The sequence below is a fragment of the Crocodylus porosus genome, unplaced genomic scaffold (assembly GCF_001723895.1).
Source record: "Crocodylus porosus isolate Cpor-Errol unplaced genomic scaffold, CroPor_comp1, whole genome shotgun sequence".
Classification (NCBI taxonomy): Eukaryota; Metazoa; Chordata; order Crocodylia; family Crocodylidae; genus Crocodylus; species Crocodylus porosus.
In genome coordinates, this window is record NW_017728950.1 from 71,478,813 (window position 1) to 71,499,951 (window position 21,139).

A 21,139-nucleotide genomic window follows, 5' to 3' on the forward strand; every position below is an offset into this window, starting at 1 on the left:
CCCCGAGCACCGCCAGGAGTGACCAGGAATAACGGTCACAAGCTGGCAGAGGGTAGATTTAGGCTAGCTATCAGGAGGCGCTACTTCAGTCAGGGCGGCTAGGGTCTGGAACCAGCCTTCAAGAGAAGTGGTGCTGGCCCCTACCCTGGGGGTGTTTAAGAGGAGGTTGGATGAACATCTTGCTGGGGTCATTTGACCCCAGTATTCTTTCCTGCCATGGCAGGAGGTCGGACTAGATGATCTGCTCAGGTCCCTTCCGACCCTAGAAACTATGAAACTATCTCTGCAGAGAAAATGTCCCTTTCCTGAGGAGAAAAAGTTTCTTTTGTTCATCTTCAGTCTCTGAATTACAGAGCTAGAAGACTTTGTTTTTAAAGGCACATCAGAATGTGCAAGTAGCCAGGGAAGCTGTCGAACTGATCTCTTTAACACACAGTAGAAAACAGTTTTTATTTTACTCTATGTTAAAGCCATCCAGCCTGTGCTGACTCTTTATATGCCAGATTCAGTGTGGGTGCTGCCTTAAGTACTATTATTATTATTCAGATATATAACACACTCTACCCAGAGAGACTTAAAATAACTGACAAACAACAGTAGGTTCCTCAATTGACACTCCAAAACTAGAAAACCCCACCCTACCCCTGTTTACCCTCAAGAGCAAGCCCATCAGCAAATCCCAACTTCCATTTACATTTACATAGATGGGTTTATTGCTGTATTACCTTTATCCTCACCTTAATCCTAAAACAAGTACCATATCAGGGCAAATACCAGAAGGTCACAGCTGAAGACTGAAAATATAAATGGCACAACCCCACTGTTTCTCTTAGAAACCCTCTTCCCCACAACCCGATCAGTTTGTGGCCAAGCTTTTTCCTTTAGTTCTTGTGCTGGGTCACAAGTTTATGGTCACTAACTTTGAGGAGGTTGCCTTACGAAAGATGTCCAGTTTGGAACTTGAAAGGACTCTGGGTCAACGTTAATGGTACTTAGGCAACTACTCCAACAGCAGTTCATCATCTAATTATCTTCAGAAAATGGCTAGTCAGTGCTCAACCACAAACACAATTATGCTGTTGGGGGGGGAAAAAAAGCTGCTACATGAATCCAACCCCTTTCTTTTCATTCAAAAAAATTCACAAACTGAATTCAATATATAGATGCATTTACCTGTGCAGCAAGATCAGGGTTCTGGCTTAGCGACTGCATCATGCTCCTCATGTAGGGTGCAGACAGCATGTTCTGCATTAGCTGGGGGTTTTCTGTTATCTGTTGCAATAAACTCTGCATCCCTGGTGTGTTGAACATGCCAGCTTTAAAAAGTAAAATGCCAGTTAGCAATTCATCAACACGAACATGAGCATAAATGAAGAATGCACATCACCAAGTACAATAATGAGCATACAGCATATTTCCATAATTTTACATAACAAATCTAACTGCTGCTAAAGGAGACCAGTCACAACTCCCCCCAAAACTGTTCTATTTATAACCAATACAAGATTGTGAGACATGTAATTTTAAGGTGTTCTAAGTAACGAACATTTCACTGAAAAGGGCACAACCTAGGAGGCTAGGTACATTTCAAAATATACACCCTGTTCTAATAGTGGTAGAATGTGCCAGGAAATAAATGCACGTCTCAAAACTGTGTGCTGATTGTCCCATCCCAAATTAGATCTAAACCCTGAAAACATGTTCAGTCTATCTTTCTATTCCTATGTAGATTTCCTGCACAATTTTGGAGATGGGCCCTCGAATGTTAACTAATGCATCTCCAGTTACTTGTTCCTTTCCAATACAGCCCCGTATTTTAAGTAGAAAGTCAGAGGCAATTACATGTAAAGGAAGAAATCAGAATGCTTTCTGGGTAACTTGAATATCAGAACTGACATCTAATTGCAAACAGCTTGCAAATAAGCTCCGCAAAACAGTTAACTTCTCAAGTCATGCAAGAACATGCTCCAAAAATCAAGAGAAATCTTTCCTCAATCTGGTGGTGGACGGATGGTGGAGGATTTAAATCAATCTGGTACCTGATTTAATTTGCCACCTCCAGAAAATGAGGAGCAGATTGTACTGACCTGTAGGGTGTGGCTAAATGAGACAGCATGACAAAGCAGCTGCGCAAGAGGCAATGACTGAATCCAGTTCTGCAGGACAACATTCACCTGGCATAACCAAAGTACTCCTTAACCTGGATTTTCTTCACACCTTCCAAATTCTGCACCAGATAAACTAGGGATCCTAAAGTCTCCATTACTAAATAAGGCACTTTACCAGCAGGATTCGCAGCTACTTGACAACAGATTTATGTTGTCATCAAGTAGTCCCGGGTTCAAATATGGATTCTGGAAAGTGGCTACAGATCATTCTGTTCCTGTCTACCTCTGCTCCTACATTTCCTTTATCATCAGTTTCCAGCATACAGCACCCTAGCACACACACTCATTTTCAGTGGAGCAGGTGAGGCTGTTCCTTCTTTGGTAATGGATAAGGAACATCAGGGAGAGCACAAGAGTCTCCCTACTTTTTTTCTAGTCTGACTGCTTAGGTAAGCCAATTACAAGGAATGTGCTTGCAACTGTGGGATGGATCATGAACAGTAAGCTTACTGGAGGTGGTAAATGCTCAGTCTAATTAATGTGTGGGCACCATGGAGGCAAGAGCATGCTCAGTGCAAATGGCCTCTTTAGAGTATACTGCTACTGACCACAAAGATCTCTATTAAACATGTCTTAAATGCTAATTTTCAGTATCTCATCACAGCCAATTTCAACCAGATTTTCAGGGACAGCTAAAGGCAGCTAACAGTTTGTTTTGGGGGGAAAGGGGGGTTGTTGTAGATACTTACATGATCAACTGGTAGCTTGGAAGCAGAGACAATGACAAATGATACTGATCACTACTGTCTTGTTGCCTTGGACAGACCCTCCCAGCTATATCCCCTCTACTTTTCTTGTCTTTGGATTTAGACTGTACGTTCTGACTGGGAAAAGATAGTTTGTGTGGGCTCTACCACTATGATGTCCTGGATCATGACTGAGGCTCTAAGGGTGTTTATAGACATGCTCAGGGGAGTAGCGGGAAAGGGAGGGAGTGCTTTAAATTAGAATGGCTCAGAGCCACTCTAATTAAAGTGCCTGAAGCATTGCATGCATCACCAAGCATCCCTGTGCTGAAAAATGGTAGCAGGGACACTAACTAAAGCTCACTGAATGAGCTTCAGTTAAAGCACCCCCACTGCCATTTTTCAGCGTGGGGATACTTATACACATGGTGCTCCTGGCACTGTAATTACAGCATGTTAGAGCAGCCTCCCTGCACACTCTAAAGCACTACTGTAATACAAAAACTGGTTACACTGCTTCTGGTATTTGGAGTATTACAGTTATAATTTTTGGTATCCATCTTTAAAAATAAATTGTTGTTTCATTTAGTACATTACAAAGCCTATTTTTTTCTTTCACACCAAAATCTATACTTGTTTTCATGCAAGACACTGAGAAAATGTACTTAAACCATCTCACCCAGTAGCTGTATTATCAGCCTTTTACTCTTTTAGTGCTTAGTGGGCAAAAAGGTTGTTTGTCTAGATATTTCCTATTTTTATTATTACTTTCAGAAGTTTTATGGCCACTTCTGGTATTCTTGAGAAAAGTTTGTGTTTGTTATGCTGTACAGGAAGCGGGCACTAGTGAAGAACACTATGAAATTAAACATTCGTAAATACTTATTCCAATACAAGTGCCTTCTTTCTGCGGACATGCAAAAACAGAATTTGGTCAAAAAGAACGTACCTCCTAATCCAGGTCCCAAATTCGGTATGGTTGAGCTCTGTCCTGTACTGCCAGCGGTGCTACTTCCAACATTACTACTGCCACCACTTTCACCACTGGTACTGGTGCTGGTTGTAGAACTCTGGGAACTAGATGGAGGAGCCCAAGGATTTGGAAGAGGGTCTCTATTTTCTGTGCGAGATGGTTGGCTTTCCCCACCTGAAGATGCATTGCTTACTAAAGAAGCAAATGGGTTACCTCCAAACTACAGGGGGGGGGGGGAAAAAAAAAGAGCCATCTATTTTATCACTTCTAGAAATTATAAGATTTGTGATGCGTAAAAAATTCTATTGGGAGACTGACTACTCTCCATCAATTACGCTCACCATCCCTACAAACACTTCATGGTACAACCAAATATTCTGAAGAGTGGTTAACTTCAGAAAGAAAACTGGATGCCTTTTTGAAAGTGTTATAATCTGTATCCCTATGATGACAGTTGCCACAAGTCAAGAACAAGCCTGGAGGGCAAGAGGGTAGTTTTACTACCAAATTAAAGTGAAATATTCTCTAGTTTTCAGAGGCTTACAGTTGAAGAGATATACGAAGCAAGAAATTTAAGTCCCTAAAAGGACCCTTTATTTTCTGGGTCAAGTTGGTCAATTCCACCAAATGTAGACATTTTGTTAAGAAATACACACTCTCCAATATTTAATAGCTTCTAATGAAAATGAAAGAATGAAAAAAGCAAGAACTTTATTTTTAGGAGGCTGAGATCCAATATTTAATAGCTTCTAATGAAAATGAAAGAATGAAAAAAGCAAGAACTTTATTTTTAGGAGGCTGAGAGTTTAAGATTTCTGCAATATTTGCCCCTCATACAGAAGCAGAAGGTACAGGAACACTAAGCACCATGAAATTCAGTTTGCAAATTGCTTGAGTAGGACATAACATGCTTTCCTTTACTTGTGGGGAAAAAAAAATTTCAGTATTCTATGTGGCCATGTCTCACCTGTTCTTGAGCTGCGTTCAACATTGGCTCCTGAATATCTGTGTACATGCGTCGCAAAGCATTGTATCCACCTGGTATGCTTTCAAGGTTGCTCAAGGCTCGGTCCTGGTTTCTCATCATTTCTTGCATCATCGCTGGGTTTCTGGCAAGTTCTAGTGTCTAAGGAAGCGGAACATTTAATCTGTATTAATAAGAAATCCATTCTCACAGGAAAATATCAGCGTTTGAGCAGTGTCTCAGTGAGGCTGTCTATGCCACATCTCTAGCATGCAATAGCAGGGGTGTTTCTGAACACATTGGGGGCCACCTCCAGAGTCTGAAATACACCAGTAAAACTGCTTCAGGGTCAATCTACTACTGGTCACTTTTAAGACCTTGATCTTCAGTACACTGGAGCATGGCTGCTGTGTACACCTCCAGAACAGCTCTGCCACATTTCTGGGGGTGAACATTTGAGGGCGAGGGGGATTTCCTGAGACCTATTATGGCTAGGATGTAAACAAACACTGTTACTAATTTATCCATCCTGTGGCAGTTCAGTTTAAAATTATGACATGAGAATCAAGAACTTTCTTGTTGGTAGCTTTAGAAAGTTAATCTACTAATTAACTGTTTTTTGGATCTTTATAAGTCTTCTGTCAAAACTTGTAAAAAAAATGTTGTTTTAAGAATATATTTTATTGGAAAACAGGAGACAGCAATAAGGTATGTTTAAGTTAATTTCCATTCAAAAAAACTGTTTGCAAATATACATGTTGTTTCAACTTAGAAGTATCAAAAAGAACCTACAAGAAATAAATACAGGGTTATTCAAGTGCACAGCATCCGTTAGACTTGTGTGTTAAAACCTATCACCATGTAGACTTATACAAGCCAACTAGAAGCTGTCAGCTGGACTTCAAAATTTCCAGTTAGATAAAAGTAAATGGCATTTCCATTCTATTTTCCCTACTTATTTTTTTTCATAGTGTTACAATCATTCCCCCTCCCCTTTGCGATGAAAGCAAGAGTATACGTGCAGTGCACATAAATATCTTAATTTAAATGCAGACCATTCAAGTTATGTAGTCATAAAACACTGCAGGGAATTTTAATAGATTGTTTTGACATTGAGCTACAGGTCAATTACTTAAGAGATAAGTTAAAAAGATCACCAGCATTCGCCTTCCAAGGATCCTTTTACGGTCCTAAATTTCTCAGCAATGCTTCTAACTTTTTGTACTGTACCATAACCACATAATAAAATTGTATCTGTCTTCAAGGCACTTTCAAACATACCTGTCTCATGATATCTGGATTATTCAGCATGTGACTGATCTCTGGATTTCTCTGTATCAATTGCTGCATTTGAGGATTGGCCATAATTAACTGCCTCATCAGATCTGGATTAGAAAGCATGCTCTGAACAAAGGGATTTTCCATTATCTGAACCATCATTTCTGGGTTGGACATGAGCTGCCGCTGCATCTGACTTTGTAATTCTGAAAAGTTAGATGTATTAAGTCCCAGGCTACTCAGACCTGCAAGTCCTCCAAGGCCACCTGAAGAGAGAAGAAAACAAAACCTAAATTCTCTGCTCTTGATACATATTTAAGACAGCTTTATCTATACCTTTCCTAAATACAAAGTACTTCAGTATATTGTCCAAATATGCACATAATGCAAAACAATGAGAATTCCATCCTTGCCCCAAGCACTAGAGATCTGTCCCCAATGCCTAGTATTTTAATAACCAAGACACTCAGCTAATAACCACTATTCACAGTAGTACAAGCCATTGCTATTCTAACAATTTTTTTTTTGTACACGTTGTTATGGGATGTTTGATGTTTACAGCCTGACAATCTCTCCCTCCTTTTTAAACCATGCAATGTATATCTATAGTATGTCTGGTAAATCAAAGATAATATTGAGTGCAGTACATGTACTTCATTGTGATAAAATAGAACTGTTCTGTTTCCTAATGCATGTATAAAGGCCATAGAATTTTGTCTTCACCTAGACTAAACGGATCAAGTTCCAACTTGACCCCCATTTCTAAACACCCAAAGCCACCAGTTCCTTTGGAGAATTTGAGTCACTGTCTACATCTAAAAAGAGGAAATGCATTACAAGTTCATTGTTTTATTTATACAAGTTCATTTTTCACAGAGGTAGGAGGCTTGCGTCAACAGTATGAAATCAATTGTGTGCATCTACAAAACTATACTGCATTTAGTTTTTGGATGTGTGTAGGGACCTACTTAATATGTGGTTCGCAGAAAACGTAAAATCTGGAATTGCCTGTGACATCCATAAAAAAAATGCAATAGACATAAAATGCTGGCTCCCCAGTGGAAGCTGGCAGTCCTCATTGCTGAAAGGCAAAGGTGAAGGCGCTGGCTAGTGGGGTGGCATGAAGGGCAGCTGCTCCCTTGTCCCATCTCTCCTGGCCAGGGTCCCTCCGCTACACAGCACTATGAGGCAGGATGGCACAAAGGGAAGCCAGCAAGCAAGAAAGCAGCCACCTCCTTGTCCCTCCTCCACCTTGGGGCCTTTCCACCAGTCAGTGCCAAAGGGAGAGGTGGCATGGAGGGCAGCCTACAAGCAAGATGGCAGCCAGCCCCTTGTCCTTCCTCTCTCCCCATCAATGCCCAGGGGCAGAGCTGCCAAGCAGTGCCCCCAAAATCAGCTCTGTGCCCCATACGTGGGCTGCCAAAACCCATCTCTCACCATGTTTAGGTACATCCTTACATGTGTGCCACTGGAAAACAAGCTAAGACAGATATGGCCCAGTGATGCTTTGGTCAGAAAAGCATGACTGGTGGTTGAGCAGCAGTTTTATTACTGTTGCTTAGAATCTGTGGATAATACCCTCTTCTCCTTTAGCTACTTCAGATACTCTCTGGAGTACAAACAGATCAAAGGAAGCTTTACAATTATCAGATTACTAATACTGCTGGGATAAAATGGTAGTTGCAGCTTGCTACTCCTGACACTACTCCGAGAAGAAGCAAAAGCAGAATTCTTCTATGCAAAATTTCCACACAAAGACTTCAAGGATGTATCAAGCTCAACATAAAAACTTATTGTAACCCACGGGCTACAGTGGAAGGCAAGTGGTAAACTTGTTTTTTAAAAATAAAATATATATATTAAAATGTGGACTCTATCCATTCAAATGGAAATTAGACATCTACAGCCTACAGGCCAGATCCAGGGCCATTTGATCCAGCCCATGGCCATAGGCCTTAGGTAGCATTCAGCAGCAGGGGGGATTCAGCAGTGACCACATTTCCTGCACTGCTACAAAAGCAGTGCTGGCTTCAGGAGCTTTTCCCCCTGCTGCTGCCTCTCTCTGCCATTAATAACAGAAGTAGCAGCAGATCTGTCCTAATATCTATCTACCTTTGACCACAGCTGTGTCATCTTGGCCCACAGCCCAAAAAGGTTGCTGACCGCTACATTAAATAGACACCGAACAATGACACCTGAGCAAGTTAGCCAATAAAGAATCTTACCCAGACCATAAGGGTTGCTGTTTGTTGAGGCTGGTGTTGAGGTACTACTACTTGAAGCAGATGTGGTAGCAGTACTCCCAGTGGTGTTTGTCTGCTGAGCTGGGTGATCTTGCGATCTGAAACAAAGTTAAAACTATAAACTTTAGTTCATTGAAAATTTTTTTTTTTTTTTTTTTTTTTAACTGCTTTGTTGATCTCCAGATAATTTAGTGTCATTTTGGGAAATTACCAGAATGTATATTAACAAGATTCTCAAGATATATTACATCAAATTAAGGGTGAAAGACTTCTCCTTTGTTTGATACTATTATTTACTTTTGGATCCCAAGTAATTTACCTTAATATTTCTTTAGATCAGTGGCAGACCACCATTTCTGCCAGGCACGCCACAAATTAGGCCCCGACTCTCCCAGTGCCATCCCAATCCCTTTCCCCTGCCTGATCTGCTACGCTGTGCTGCCTAGCCCTTCTCTGATCTGCCACGTGCCACAGAGAAACTGCCCATGCCACTTGTGACATATGTGCCACAGGTTGGCCTCCCCTATTTTAGAACATGGCATGAAGGTGCCCTTGTCAAAATGAACTCGCACAGAATTAATCTAGAATCTCCAAGACACCGAGAGCAGAGAAAGCTTCCTGCTACTTACTCCTAAGTGTCCACATAGTTGATTAATTAGCACACCAGAAATTTACATCATGGTTTATTCCACAGTAATTTCCCATGTAGACAAGCCCTGAACTTTCTTACCTTATTCCCAAATACCACCAAAAGGATCTGCCTCCCACTAACACTATGAGCAAGATTTTAGCCAGTCACTGAGACACTACTCTGTTGACCATTTTCCCTGACAAAACTCCAGCTCTTCTCACAGAACTTAACAACTCAGCTCCTTCCCTTTTCTTTCCCCTGCAGGAACAAACTAAGTTAGTTCTCCAAGAGTGCTGAGTAAAAGCCTTTCCTACCCAACTGTTTCTAGCTGGGACACCGTGATAAACTTAGTTTGGTCAAAGCGTATTATGGTTCAGCTGTGAATGGTCTACAGCAAGTGTGTCCAAGATTCAGTCTACAAAGTCCCCTCATCCAACTCCTGGTGATGCTGCTGGGTATCACATGCGACCCACATGGCACGTTCTGGACTGCCTCCACGTGCAGGGCCTGTGATGCATGCAGCACATGGTGCCTGTTTCAGCTGACCCAGAATGCAGGTCCTGCACAGCATTTACTTACTCCAGCCCATCTGTGTTGTCTGTACTGCCCATTCTGGGACTTGTGCTGCATGCAGAGCCCAGTTTGGCTAGTTTAGGCAGCACATGGCCTAGATTCAGCATGTGGGGTGGGGCAAGGGTGTGCCATGGGCCTGATCCAGCTCATGGACTAGTCCTATACCACTCATCCTGACCATGGGGCCAGATGAGTTTGACATCCCTGGTCTACAAAAAATACAAAACAGTTTTCAAGCTATAAGCATAGCAGCATGTACTGAGCCCTATCATCTGTTCAGAATGAATAGCCCTTGGAAACAGAGCACACAAACCTAAACAAGTTAATTCTAGACTCCCAAGTGCAGTTATTCCTGGAATAACTAAATTTGCAGCATGAACAATTCCATATCCATGATAGCCTACCTACTCCAAATTGAATGCATGTGCTCTTTGAAGTTCATGCTTAATTACAGGTTGCCTCTGGTCTCCCAGTGGGCCACAAAGGGAATAACTGCCTCCAACTGGGACTATCTTACTAAATTATCACTACTAAATAATTTCATCTACAAATCCACATTTCCTAGCATGACTTGAGATGACACTTGCTGCCTGAAAAATCTTACTCAGAATGGCACCTTTGATCCAGTTTTAAGTTTTAAACAAGCAAACACACCGAATCTGCTAATGAAATCTGATACTTCTTGGTGTAAATGCCCACAAATAAACTAGTCAACTAAGTACCGGAAATACTGGACTTTTAAGATTTAAGGTAAACCATCATTGCCATAAGGCACTTTATAAAAACTCTTCTTATTAACAGGCCAAGTATTAATACTTTTCCCTGATAACAGGTAGCTACAGATGGGTAAGTAGACTTGGAGAAGACTAAAACCAACGATTTTACTCCAAAAAAATTTGGTATCTCTTAGTTCGTTCTACCTATATTGAAACAATACGGTCGCTGCCGAGGTACTGGTTTATAATACTTGTTTGGGAGCTGGGGTATTCACTCCTAAAAGCTTAACATGATATGCAGGCCTCTGAATGAGTGCCATCTTCTTGAACATCATAACCGCAGAAAGGGGAGATTCTCTTTAGAAGCCTGTAAGAGCTCTGCAATGCAAATACCATTACCATTGGTCTCAAACCTTTATTCTTCAACTCTTAGTCCCATGGACAGATTTTCAAATCACAAATTGACCTTCCAAGATCAGAGGGTAGATTTGAACTCCTTTTTACTGTCATAGATAATCTTTTCTGTGAATTTTAATAGAATCTCAGATAACCATCATCATATGTTTTGTCAACCAGGTTTTATGTTTGAGAATTCTCATTTGCAGGTGAAATGCACAAGAGCAGCTTTTTCCTTCTGAATTAGTCCCACTTGTTTCAAGACTTAATCTTTAAGAACGGACCTCTACACATGAGCTTTCAGTTAGCTGCCACTTCCAGGAAACTGGACATAAAAAGGATATTAAATTATTCAAATCCCTGGTACAGAAACTGGTAAACACTAGAAGCTGAAAGACTGATTTGCCATAATGTAGTGCCAGGATCTCAGAGACCATCATTCATAGATGTAAGCAAAACATTCAGGATACAAGGCTAGAAGCAATCAAGATGACAGATCTATCTTGAACTGTCTAAACTGGGATCTTGAACCTACTGGCAATTCCTCTTGTCAGAGCCTGGAAGGTACTGTAACCGTCTAGAGCGAAAGCCGATAATTGCTACCTAATCAGAAGGATCATTGTGAAGGGTCTGCAAGGTCACCTGTCTGCAATACTTAAAAGCACCTGGGATACTGATGAAGTCATGTTTGCATGGGGAATTCCCCATAAAACCCAAAAGGACCACTGGTGCTATTATGCATGTGAAGCTGCTAGTCATGGCGGAAAATGCCAGAAATTAATATCTTTTCCCCAAGTACTGTATTTCTTGGAGTCAACTTTAGAACACCGTCTAAGAATAGCTGGCCTGAAGTTTTTTCAAGAGGTTGAGCTTTGTACTCCCATGGCATCAGAAGTACTTCCTAATACAGAAGGCTCAGACATTTGGGGCCAGGGAAATACGGATGAAGAGGGACCTATTTATCTTTCTAATGACATCTTTTTTAATTGAGATTTATGTGGTCTTGGAATCTTTTTAGAAGGCAACTTACAAGTGGTACACATTTCTGCAATATGTCTTTTCCCCAGGAAAAATTTGCTTCTGGTATGCTGATTATTTAAAAGGCATTAAAGCTACTATAAAGAGCAAGTTTTAAAGTTTAGGAGATTTACGTTTGGCCACAGCAACCAAACTGGGTGAACACAAAATCAACTACTATTTAAAAAAAAAAAAAAAAAAAGTGTGAAAGACAGCCTAACAAAAACATATTAACCTATTCTTAAATAAGCACCTTTTCTATATCTGACCACAACAGAAGAAGTTAAGTGCTGTATTGGGTCACACTAATGGAATCCAACAGTGGCAGTAGTGGAGGTTGTACAGGAAGAGCATATGAACAGGGTATTTCTAGAGAGCAATCCATCTCCTGGTCAATACCCTCCTTGGCATTCACCATTATTGGTTTAGATATCCCACCCGATACATTTCTGACTGTTCAGTTTAATAACTATTAATAGATCATCCATGAATTTGTCTAGTTCCTTTCTGAATGTAGCCATGTCACCTACCTCTACAACCTCCTGTGGCACTGAGTTCTGCAAGTTAATCACAGCTGTGTGAAAAAAATACTTTCTTTGTTGGCTTTAAACCTGTCTCTTGATAATTTCAGAGGGTGCCCCCTAGTACTCGGGGACTTGGTGAGTAACAGTTCTCTATTCACTCTGCCCACATGCTTCATGGGTGTGCCCAGACGTGCGTGGATGTTTGGTTTCCTGGGGACAAGTAGCAGCAGTACACCTTGCACCGCAGCTACTTGTCCTGGGGAATGTCCATGCCATGTGCACTTTGATGCATGGAAAGTTACCCCAGGGGCGGTAGGGGAGGCCAGAGCCAGCACTGTGCTCGCTCGAGCAGCCTTACCTCGGGTCCTGGGGGGCCTCCTGGGGATGCAGCCATGGTGATCTGTTGGGCGGAGCCTGGCTGGCAACAGCCATGTGGCTCTGGGCAGCCCGGCTCTGCTTTTCAGCAGTGCCTGCTGCCTGAATATGTGCTGATCTGGTTTTTTTCCTCAATTTTTTTTTTTTGACACCTGGATATCCAGAAAAAAAAAGACGGAGTAGAGCACCCTTGGGCAGTGCACCCTTTCAGCATGGAGAACACTGGAATATGTAGTACGTGACGCTGCAAACATGTTTACAGTACCACATACCACATGACCGCACTCATCTGGGGGCACCCCATGATTCTATTATTTCTTCCTCCCACCCCCACGGTAGATAAAAATCAATGATTTTTTAAAATAAACAATTTAATTTAAATCAGATTTTTTTTTATTTAATCGTATTTATTGTTAAGATGCTTTTTAAAAAAATAAACCTATATAAAGATAGTTTTAATTTAAGATGCGTTAAAACTCAAAAAGATATCACAAAATAGGGATTATAACTTCTAATTATATACTATTTGAGACAATATATTAATGTAACCCTTTGAGAAAAGTTTTATAAAATAGGTCACAATAGGCCAAGGACTATAGTAGGGGCCCAATCTTATGGGGTTCCCAGAGGCTGCTCTATAGAGTTGTAAAGATCAAAAGAAAACCATTCTACCCATTTGGGACTTAGTGCTCAGTCTAAAAGATCCCATTAAGCATCTCTGTGAACTGAGCTTGTCTTACTTTTCCAGTCTACGAAAAAACAGGAAGAGGAAGGTGAAGACTGAGTTTGCTGTATAACCCAGTACTTTAAGTTTCTCATGTTGACTTGGCTGAAAAAAATCCATTTTTTTTTTTGTTAAAAACCACATTTCACATTTGTAACTGAAATAGTTAAAAATTCAAAAATACATATGCTTGTTTTGGTAAAATAATTATACATGTTTGTTGAAGAAAAACATCCAAAATACATAATCTTGTTGTTTTAGTTCCATAAAACAATTCAAATGTCTGTTGTTTTCAGTGATGGTTGTTGTTGTTCTCCTAATAGAGTGTGGCAAAATATTCCCCAAATATCCATGATTAATCTAGTGAACTGGAGATAGATAGTTCACTTCCCAATGACTTGACAAGTAGCTGCTTCAGTTAGCTTTGGTAAATGAAATAACTACATCATAATTCAGTTTTCTGATGTAGCTGCAAAATTAAGCTGAAAAAATAATCAAAATCAATTAGTGCTTTAAAATGTATAGCATGCACCTTTTAAAAATGAAACCTACATCCATCTCCAAGTTGTGAATAATATGTATTAAGGTTACACCAAACAACAAAACAATGATTAAACCAAGGCTTCTTGACCAGCGATTTAAACTGTGATTTAAATCACAATTTAAATCAAAACTACCCTGCCCTCTCCTTTCCAAACTGGAAGACTCCAACTTTTTATTTTTATTTATTTTTTTTTAAGTCTCCCCTGTAATGGTAACTATGCCATACTCCTGATCATTTTGATTGTCTTTTTTATTTTTCCACATGAAAAAGTTGACATAGTAAAAAGACAGAGGAGGTAAACTACTAGTAATAACAGAAAGCCACAATGGCCAAAGTTGGGTTTGTGCTTGACTATCTTGGCCAACTTAGGCTTTTGTTTTTGTGGTTTACCCCAAGAGTAGCCAACCTAAGGCATGTATGTCCCAAGTGGACCACTTCCCATGGCAGGCAGAGGATCCAAAAGGGAGCAGAGAGAATGGGAACAGATAGGTCAGGGAATAAAGAACAGAGCAACAGACACAGAAGATAGGGCAGGGAGGCAAGAAAAAAAGCAAAAGATCAGGCAAGGAAAGGGGACTGGAATGGCACTGGGAGAGGTGGTGAGGCTTACCTTGTGGCACACCTGCCAAAAAAAAAGTTGGCCTCTATTAAGCACTCCAGCCTCATTCCAGGCTGATATCACTGACTTAGCAGTGGAAGTCTTTGAACAGACTTCGTGCAATATGCAGAGACATCAGAAATAGCTGGAGGGAAGAAGGCCTCTTAGAACACTGTTTTTACACGCAGCCTCACCAACTGCCACGGAGCTGCCCTCAATTGCATATTAAGCCCACGAAAGAAGCCATATTGTAATTTCTGCTCTGCATTCGACGGATTGCTCAAAAACAAAAGCAGATACTGCTGATTGGGCTTGGCGAGTTGCTGAATAAGCTTTGTTCACTCTTACAATGAATGAGAATAAATACCTAAGAAAGCAAATGAGAAATGTGGGACCAACCATGGCAGGAAGGTCAAGGAGCTGATCTTTTTTCTTTTTTTTAAAGCTGACATGGTTAAAGTTCAGAAGGTGGCATCCGAGTTCCATGAGAGACAGCTAGTCTCTACTGCTGTATTTAGGGACAAGAATTTTAAAAGGTCTAGGGAATTTCTGCCTGTGTATAGCTGACAACCAGGACCCAGGAGTGAGAAAACTATTCTATCGCCACATCTAGTTCTCCAGAACAAGGACTGTTCAATCATATTACCAGAACATATATCTTGCTTTTTACAGTGAAATAGAAGACAGTTCATTGGTAAGGTTACCTGTTTTGTGTTTTGATGACAAGGTGAACAGTAAGTCCATCATGAATCCCATGCTGGGTCAAAGTATCTTGGTCTTTTAATATTTTCCCAGCAAATATCAACACAAGTTGGTCAGTGTGGGACTTAAAACGCTTAGAGATTTCTTCCTTAAACTAGATGAAACAAAAAGAAAGAGTTAACATAATCCATTCATTTATATATATACACCAAGCTATTCTACTTAAAACACATTTTAGGAGAGGTACAGCTATTCTTCTGCTCACATTTACTGGATATATGTTGCTTTATGCAATATAAAATGTTGCCTCAGCTTTGTTTTTGAAGGCAATTATGAAATCAGGGAATCCTAATTTGTACTCCTAAACAATTCAACCATTGATCAAAGGGCAGTACACTTAAAGTACTGTGTTAGAGCAATTACATTTTCATACTGGCCTTGGACAAAGTGCATACACAGTGAAAATATTCATGTCAAAGAATGAAGAGAAATTCTGGTTCTCTCAGGTTTTTACATTTAGGTACAATAGTTTAAACTTTCCTAATTAACCTCTTAACAGAAAGAGACAAAACTAGAAAAAAAAGAAAACTTAAAAATTAAGATTACTTGGTTGACTTTGATGCCATTTTTAGATCACGTATACACACCACAGAGATGACCATTTATACGTTCCTGTTTAATATCATAAACCAGAAATAACTAGTGAAGCTTCATCTTTTAGTGAAACTGTTAATACTTGTCATTGAAACTGTAATCTAACAACCACCTGTAGACTTAAGCCTCAAGCAAGTCAGATTTGCTATTAGCAATGCACCTGCTTACACTGGCAGACAAGAAAGTGAGCACAAAAAGACGACGAGTACATAGTAGTACCCAGTGCCATAAACATACTTGGCTGCAAAAATACTATTTCCTCCCCCCCATTACATACAAACAGTTATACCTGTTGTTCTCATGTGGCTGCAAAAGTAGAAGGCTACATTAGTGACAAGAAATGCTATCAGTCACTAACAAGCTATGTCACCAAGCCCCATAGCAGGGGTGGGTAAAAATACAGCCTGAAGGCTATATCCAGCCTGCTAATAGATTGCATCTGTCCTGGGGCTGCCTCCACAGCAGTCCACATGGGGCCAAACCCCAACTGCTCCCACACCCATGGCAACCTGAACCTTGCTCCTGCTTGTACCTACCGACGGTGCTGCCCTGACTAGCGCACCCAGCTTCCCAGAAGAGCTGCCTTCCACCCACTTAGCTGCCCAACAGATGGCTGCTCACTGCACTGGGTGGGCAGAATAAGTGGAAGGCAGCCAGGAGCAGGAGCTGGAGTCCTGCATGATGGGGCAGGAGCTGTTGGACTGCAGCTCCTCCCGCCTCCTCTCCCTTCAACCCCCAGCTGGGCATGCTACCTGCTGTCTGGAGTAGCAGGACAAGAGCAGGAGAGGAGCCGCTGGAGGCATGGGGAAAGCAACAAGGAGGCTGCAGAGCAGGAGCAGCCTCACTGGGAAAATGCTGTTGGTGGGTACGGGGCAGGTGCAGGCGGAAGCATGGTGCAGTTTGCCCCAGGCGGGAATGGGCAGGGCTTGACCCCATGCAGAGCACTGCAGCAGCAGCCACAGGCCAGATGGGAGGGAAGGGGAGGAAGAAGAGTGCCTGCACTGTATCTGCTGGGTGACCACTACCAGACGCATTCCCTTCCCCCCTCCTCTGGCTGGCTCCTGGAACCTAGCCCCCACAATTCCCCCCTCATAATATTTATTTGAGCTATTATACAATCCCCTCTAAATACACTACTAAAAAAGACATAAATCAGAACAAACATTTTTTAATTTGATTTTTAAAATAATGTTATAGTAAATGTTTGATTTTTTAATTTGATTTTTTTTTATATATATACAATTTGTTAAAATTTTATCTTCTGGAAGATTTTATGCATGTGGCCCTCGCAATCGGAAATAATTCTCCACCCCTGCCCTATGGTGACTGACATACCTAAACCATGGATCTCTTTCAAACCCAGGTAATAAAGCTACTCAGAACCATGTCAACACTAAATAATTAGCACCAACTGCAGAAAGAAGCCATCAGCTCACTTCAAAAGGTCATCGATACTGGATTCCAGAATTAACGGATAAGTACAAATCAGATACCACATCCCATTGTTTAAATAGGAAGGAAGAGAAACACCAAACAAAATACATTTGCACCAATACTTCTGGTTACTAAAGGCGATCAAAAAATATCAGTTCCTCCATCTAATGAATTAATCAGTCTATCACAGACTTCTGGAAAAAAAAGGAACATAACCATATATTTGTATACTGGGTATGCCAGAAAATAATTTTCTATATATATGACTTTGTAAACAACTGCAAACTTCTAATCTTATATTCCTGAGCAAAGTAATAAAGTCCCCAATATCAGTTTCTGCCAAAATAATAAATCTTTCCAATCACATTCTAGCCTAGGATTTGATCTGCCAGAGGTGCAGGCTGCCTGTGTGAATGGTGACCTTTTAGTCATACACTAGAGCAGTGGTCTCCAACCTTGTTAAGTAGATCACCTTTGACATTTAAAAGCAACCCAAGATCTACCATATACAGCCACCAGACTCCCCACCCAGAAGGCAAATCTGTAGGGAAGGAAGGGCAGGGGGCAGGCAGATTGAGAAAAAATAATTTGGGGATGCACCTCCCAGCAGGTAAGTCCCACCCAGCTGAGGCCCCACTCAACTTGGCCTCTGCAGTGAGCAGGGTTTTGATTTAGCCCCTGCCCCTTCTCTCCCCCACGGACTGACCTGCTGGGCTAGGGCATGCGCGTGTATGCACGCGGGCACTCAGGCCTCCAGCCCAGCCTCAGATCAACTCCAAGAGGCAAGTTATTTGCAAGTGGACATCTACTGGGTCCACTGCACTAAAGGAAATTACCCACGTTCATCCTTCTAAACTTCTCAACAGTATCTGAAACTCTTAAGTCAGGGGACTGCTTCAAGATATTTAGCAGGAGTAACTGGCAAGAAAATTGAGCCAATTTCAGTTCTTCCTTAAGACTGTGATAAACAAATGCACATCCACTCTTTGGTGTTCCTACTGCTGAAGTTCTACAAGGCTCCTGTCACCATCCTCTTGACACAGCAAACTACTGATGGATTTAACTGGCTGACAGTAATGAACGTATCATAAACTCAGGCAAGCTGCAAGACACCTCAAGTTTTAATTCAAAAAGTATTTGGACAACACCCAGCTCTATTTCTCTCCCACAGACAACAACTGTAAACACCATCCACTATCAGTGCCGGAATGAAATAAACCGCCATATAAATGAAAGATACGCTTATATTTAGGGTGTCACTAGAGATGAAGTAGAGTTGTGACAATGTAAAACTTTTCCATTAGAGAGCTAAGTAAATTTCTCAATAAATTAAGGCATTTTGCATACCTCATCACTTGGAGAATCAGATGAAAAATTCGTTATTTGCAAGGTAAAATAATTTTTATGCAATCAGTGCAGTGGAAGCCCAGAGTCAGCTGCTTTGTGCAGTGCATTGTGGGAGTGATATGCATCAAAATATAGTCTCCCATGCTCCTCACTTGTCTGCAACGTGTTTCTGTAGTTGCCATCCCCATTATGGTAACACTCACCATGACCCTGTGCTTGTGTGTACTGTCTGCTGTTGGTAAGTACCAAAACTGCCTTGTAAAAGTGGCAGAAAAGGGTCTGAGGGCCAATACAGTCAAGGTCTTGTAATTTATTACATTAGAATCATAAAATCAATGGATCACAAGGGACCTGGAAGATCAAGTTCTGTCCCCTGCCACAGGCAGGAGGTTAACGAGCTCAAACTAGCTCAATGACATGTTTATCCAGCCTCCTCTTGAACACCTCCAAGGATGGCAACTACATCACCTCTGCCAGAAGTGTGTTCCAGGTTTTAGTTACCCTTACAGAGAAGAAGTTTTTCCTTATGTCCAATCTAAATCTTCCCCGTTAATGTGTCCGCTGGTCCTCATCTCCCCAAGGGGTGCCTTCCTGACAAGTTGCTCCCCAAGATCTTGGTGCTCTCCCAACATACTTGTAGGTGGCTATCAAGTCACCTCTCAGCCTCCTGTTACTCAATGTGAACAAGCCTAGTTCTTGGAGTCTCTCCTCACATGGCCTATCCTCCAGGCCCCTGATAATGTGGGTGGGACCTTCTCTGCACTCTCTTGAGCATATCCACATCCTTCTTGAAGTGTGATCCCCAGAACTGGACACAGTACTCCGCCCGTGGCCTCACCAACACCAAGTAGAGAGGGAAGAGCACCTCTCTGGATCTGCTGGCAACACTGGTTGATGCATCCCAAGTTCTATTTGCCTTGCTGGTGACTTCCTTGCACTGCTGGCTCATGTTCATCTTCTAATCAATTGTGACCCTGAGATCCTGTTCAGATGCCCTGCCAGCCAGTGAGCTGCTGCCTATCCTATAGTTATGGTGAAGGCTCTTCCTACCCAGATGCGGGACCCAACACTTTTCCCTGTTGAACCTCATCTGATTCTGATCAGCCCACAGAACCAGTTTATCTAGGTCGCCCTGGATCCCTGCCCTATCCTCTGGTGTGCCTGCATTTCCCCACAGCTTGGTATCATCAGCAAACTTAACCAGTGGGTTCCCTGTATACGAATTTCAGTTATGTGCCATTTTCCAGGAACGCATGTATGGCATGAAGCGAGAGAAATCTGTTGTTTTATCAATGCATAAAAGCAAAAAGAATCTAGCTCTTACATGCGTTTGCTCTAAAACAGGGGTCAGCAACCTATGGCCTGCAGAGCCACCGGATCTGACCCATGGAGCAGGGCTCTGGAGGGGGGCTCTGAATACTGCACTCCAGCTAGGTACTTTACTCATGCCACACTGCAACTGGGCAGCAGAAAGGAACAACGGCAGAAAAAAAAGCAGTTGTGGCAGCTAGGTTCTAGTGCCAGCCCTATCTTCAACCTAAGCTGGGTCATTCTGGCCCATCACCAGAAAACAGCACTGACCACTGCTCTAATAAAACATTTTATTTTATCACTGACAAAAGGAAAGGACTGACTATGCATGGCACAAATGAGCCTTTTTACATTATCACTTTTCATAGCAGACCCGTACTTTAACCATTAACTTATTAATGTTTGACCAGCTGACTAATGGAGCTGAAACAGAGAACACTTTAAATGATCTTACCTAGAGAAATTTAAAAAAAAGTTAGGACCCAGGCTGCCTGTTGACACACTCCACCCCCACAGACTGAACCAACTGCTTTCTGCTGACTCACAAGAAGCACTGAAAAGCAGCAGCTGCGATAGCATTACAGCCCATTCATGTGCCAGAGTAAAGACAAAGAACACTTTCAAAAAGGAATAAGCCAGGAGAACAACAATATCCAGAAACACCTGTCTACATCTTCAGCCAGTCCTGGTCTAACACAAGCAGCTAAGTTCTGGCAATGATTTTCAAATGAACCTCAGGATATTAACTTACAGGGGGTATTACCTCTCTGAAGTGCAATCGCAAGTGTCATAGTGTCGTAGTTAGCAGAGTCAGAAGGGACCTGAGCAGGTCATCGAGTCTGATCCCCTCCCATGGCAGGAATGACCCCGCACAGATGTTCATCTAGCCTCCTCTTAAAGACCCCCAGGGTAGGAGCCAGCACCACTTCTCTTGGAAGTTGATTCCAGATCCTAGCCGCCCTGACTGTGAAGTAACGCCTCCTGATATCTAGCCTAAATCTACCCTCTGCCAGCTTGTGACCGTTATTCCTAGCCACTCCTGGTAGTGCACGGGGGAACAGGGACTCCCCCAGTGCCTGCTGGTCCCCTCTGACTAGTCTGTAAACAGCCACTAGATCTCCCCTCAGCCTTCTCTTGTGGAGGCTGAACAGGTTCAGGTCTCATAGCCTCTCCCTGTAGGGCCTGCCCTGCTGCCCCCGATCATGCGAGTGGCCCTCCTCTGGACCCTCTCCATGTTGTCCACATCCCTCCTGAAGTGCGGCGCCCAGAACTGGATGCAGT

At 42.0% G+C, this 21,139-nt stretch overlaps 1 protein-coding gene across 2 annotated transcripts in view; it reads right to left on the bottom strand.

Moving 5' to 3' along the window:
• The window catches only part of UBQLN1 (ubiquilin 1), a 36,179-nt gene that overhangs the window by 5,736 nt on the left and 9,304 nt on the right, over positions 1 to 21,139 (bottom strand). For both annotated transcript variants that reach the window (XM_019555132.1, XM_019555131.1), the window contains exons 2-7: positions 15,115 to 15,266; positions 8,295 to 8,410; positions 6,073 to 6,335; positions 4,795 to 4,953; positions 3,804 to 4,047; positions 1,174 to 1,316 (exon numbers count right to left, since the gene is read on the bottom strand). In XM_019555132.1, coding sequence (XP_019410677.1) covers positions 1,174 to 1,316; positions 3,804 to 4,047; positions 4,795 to 4,953; positions 6,073 to 6,335; positions 8,295 to 8,410; positions 15,115 to 15,266 — 1,077 coding nt within the window. The remainder of the gene's footprint in view (positions 1 to 1,173; positions 1,317 to 3,803; positions 4,048 to 4,794; positions 4,954 to 6,072; positions 6,336 to 8,294; positions 8,411 to 15,114; positions 15,267 to 21,139) is intronic.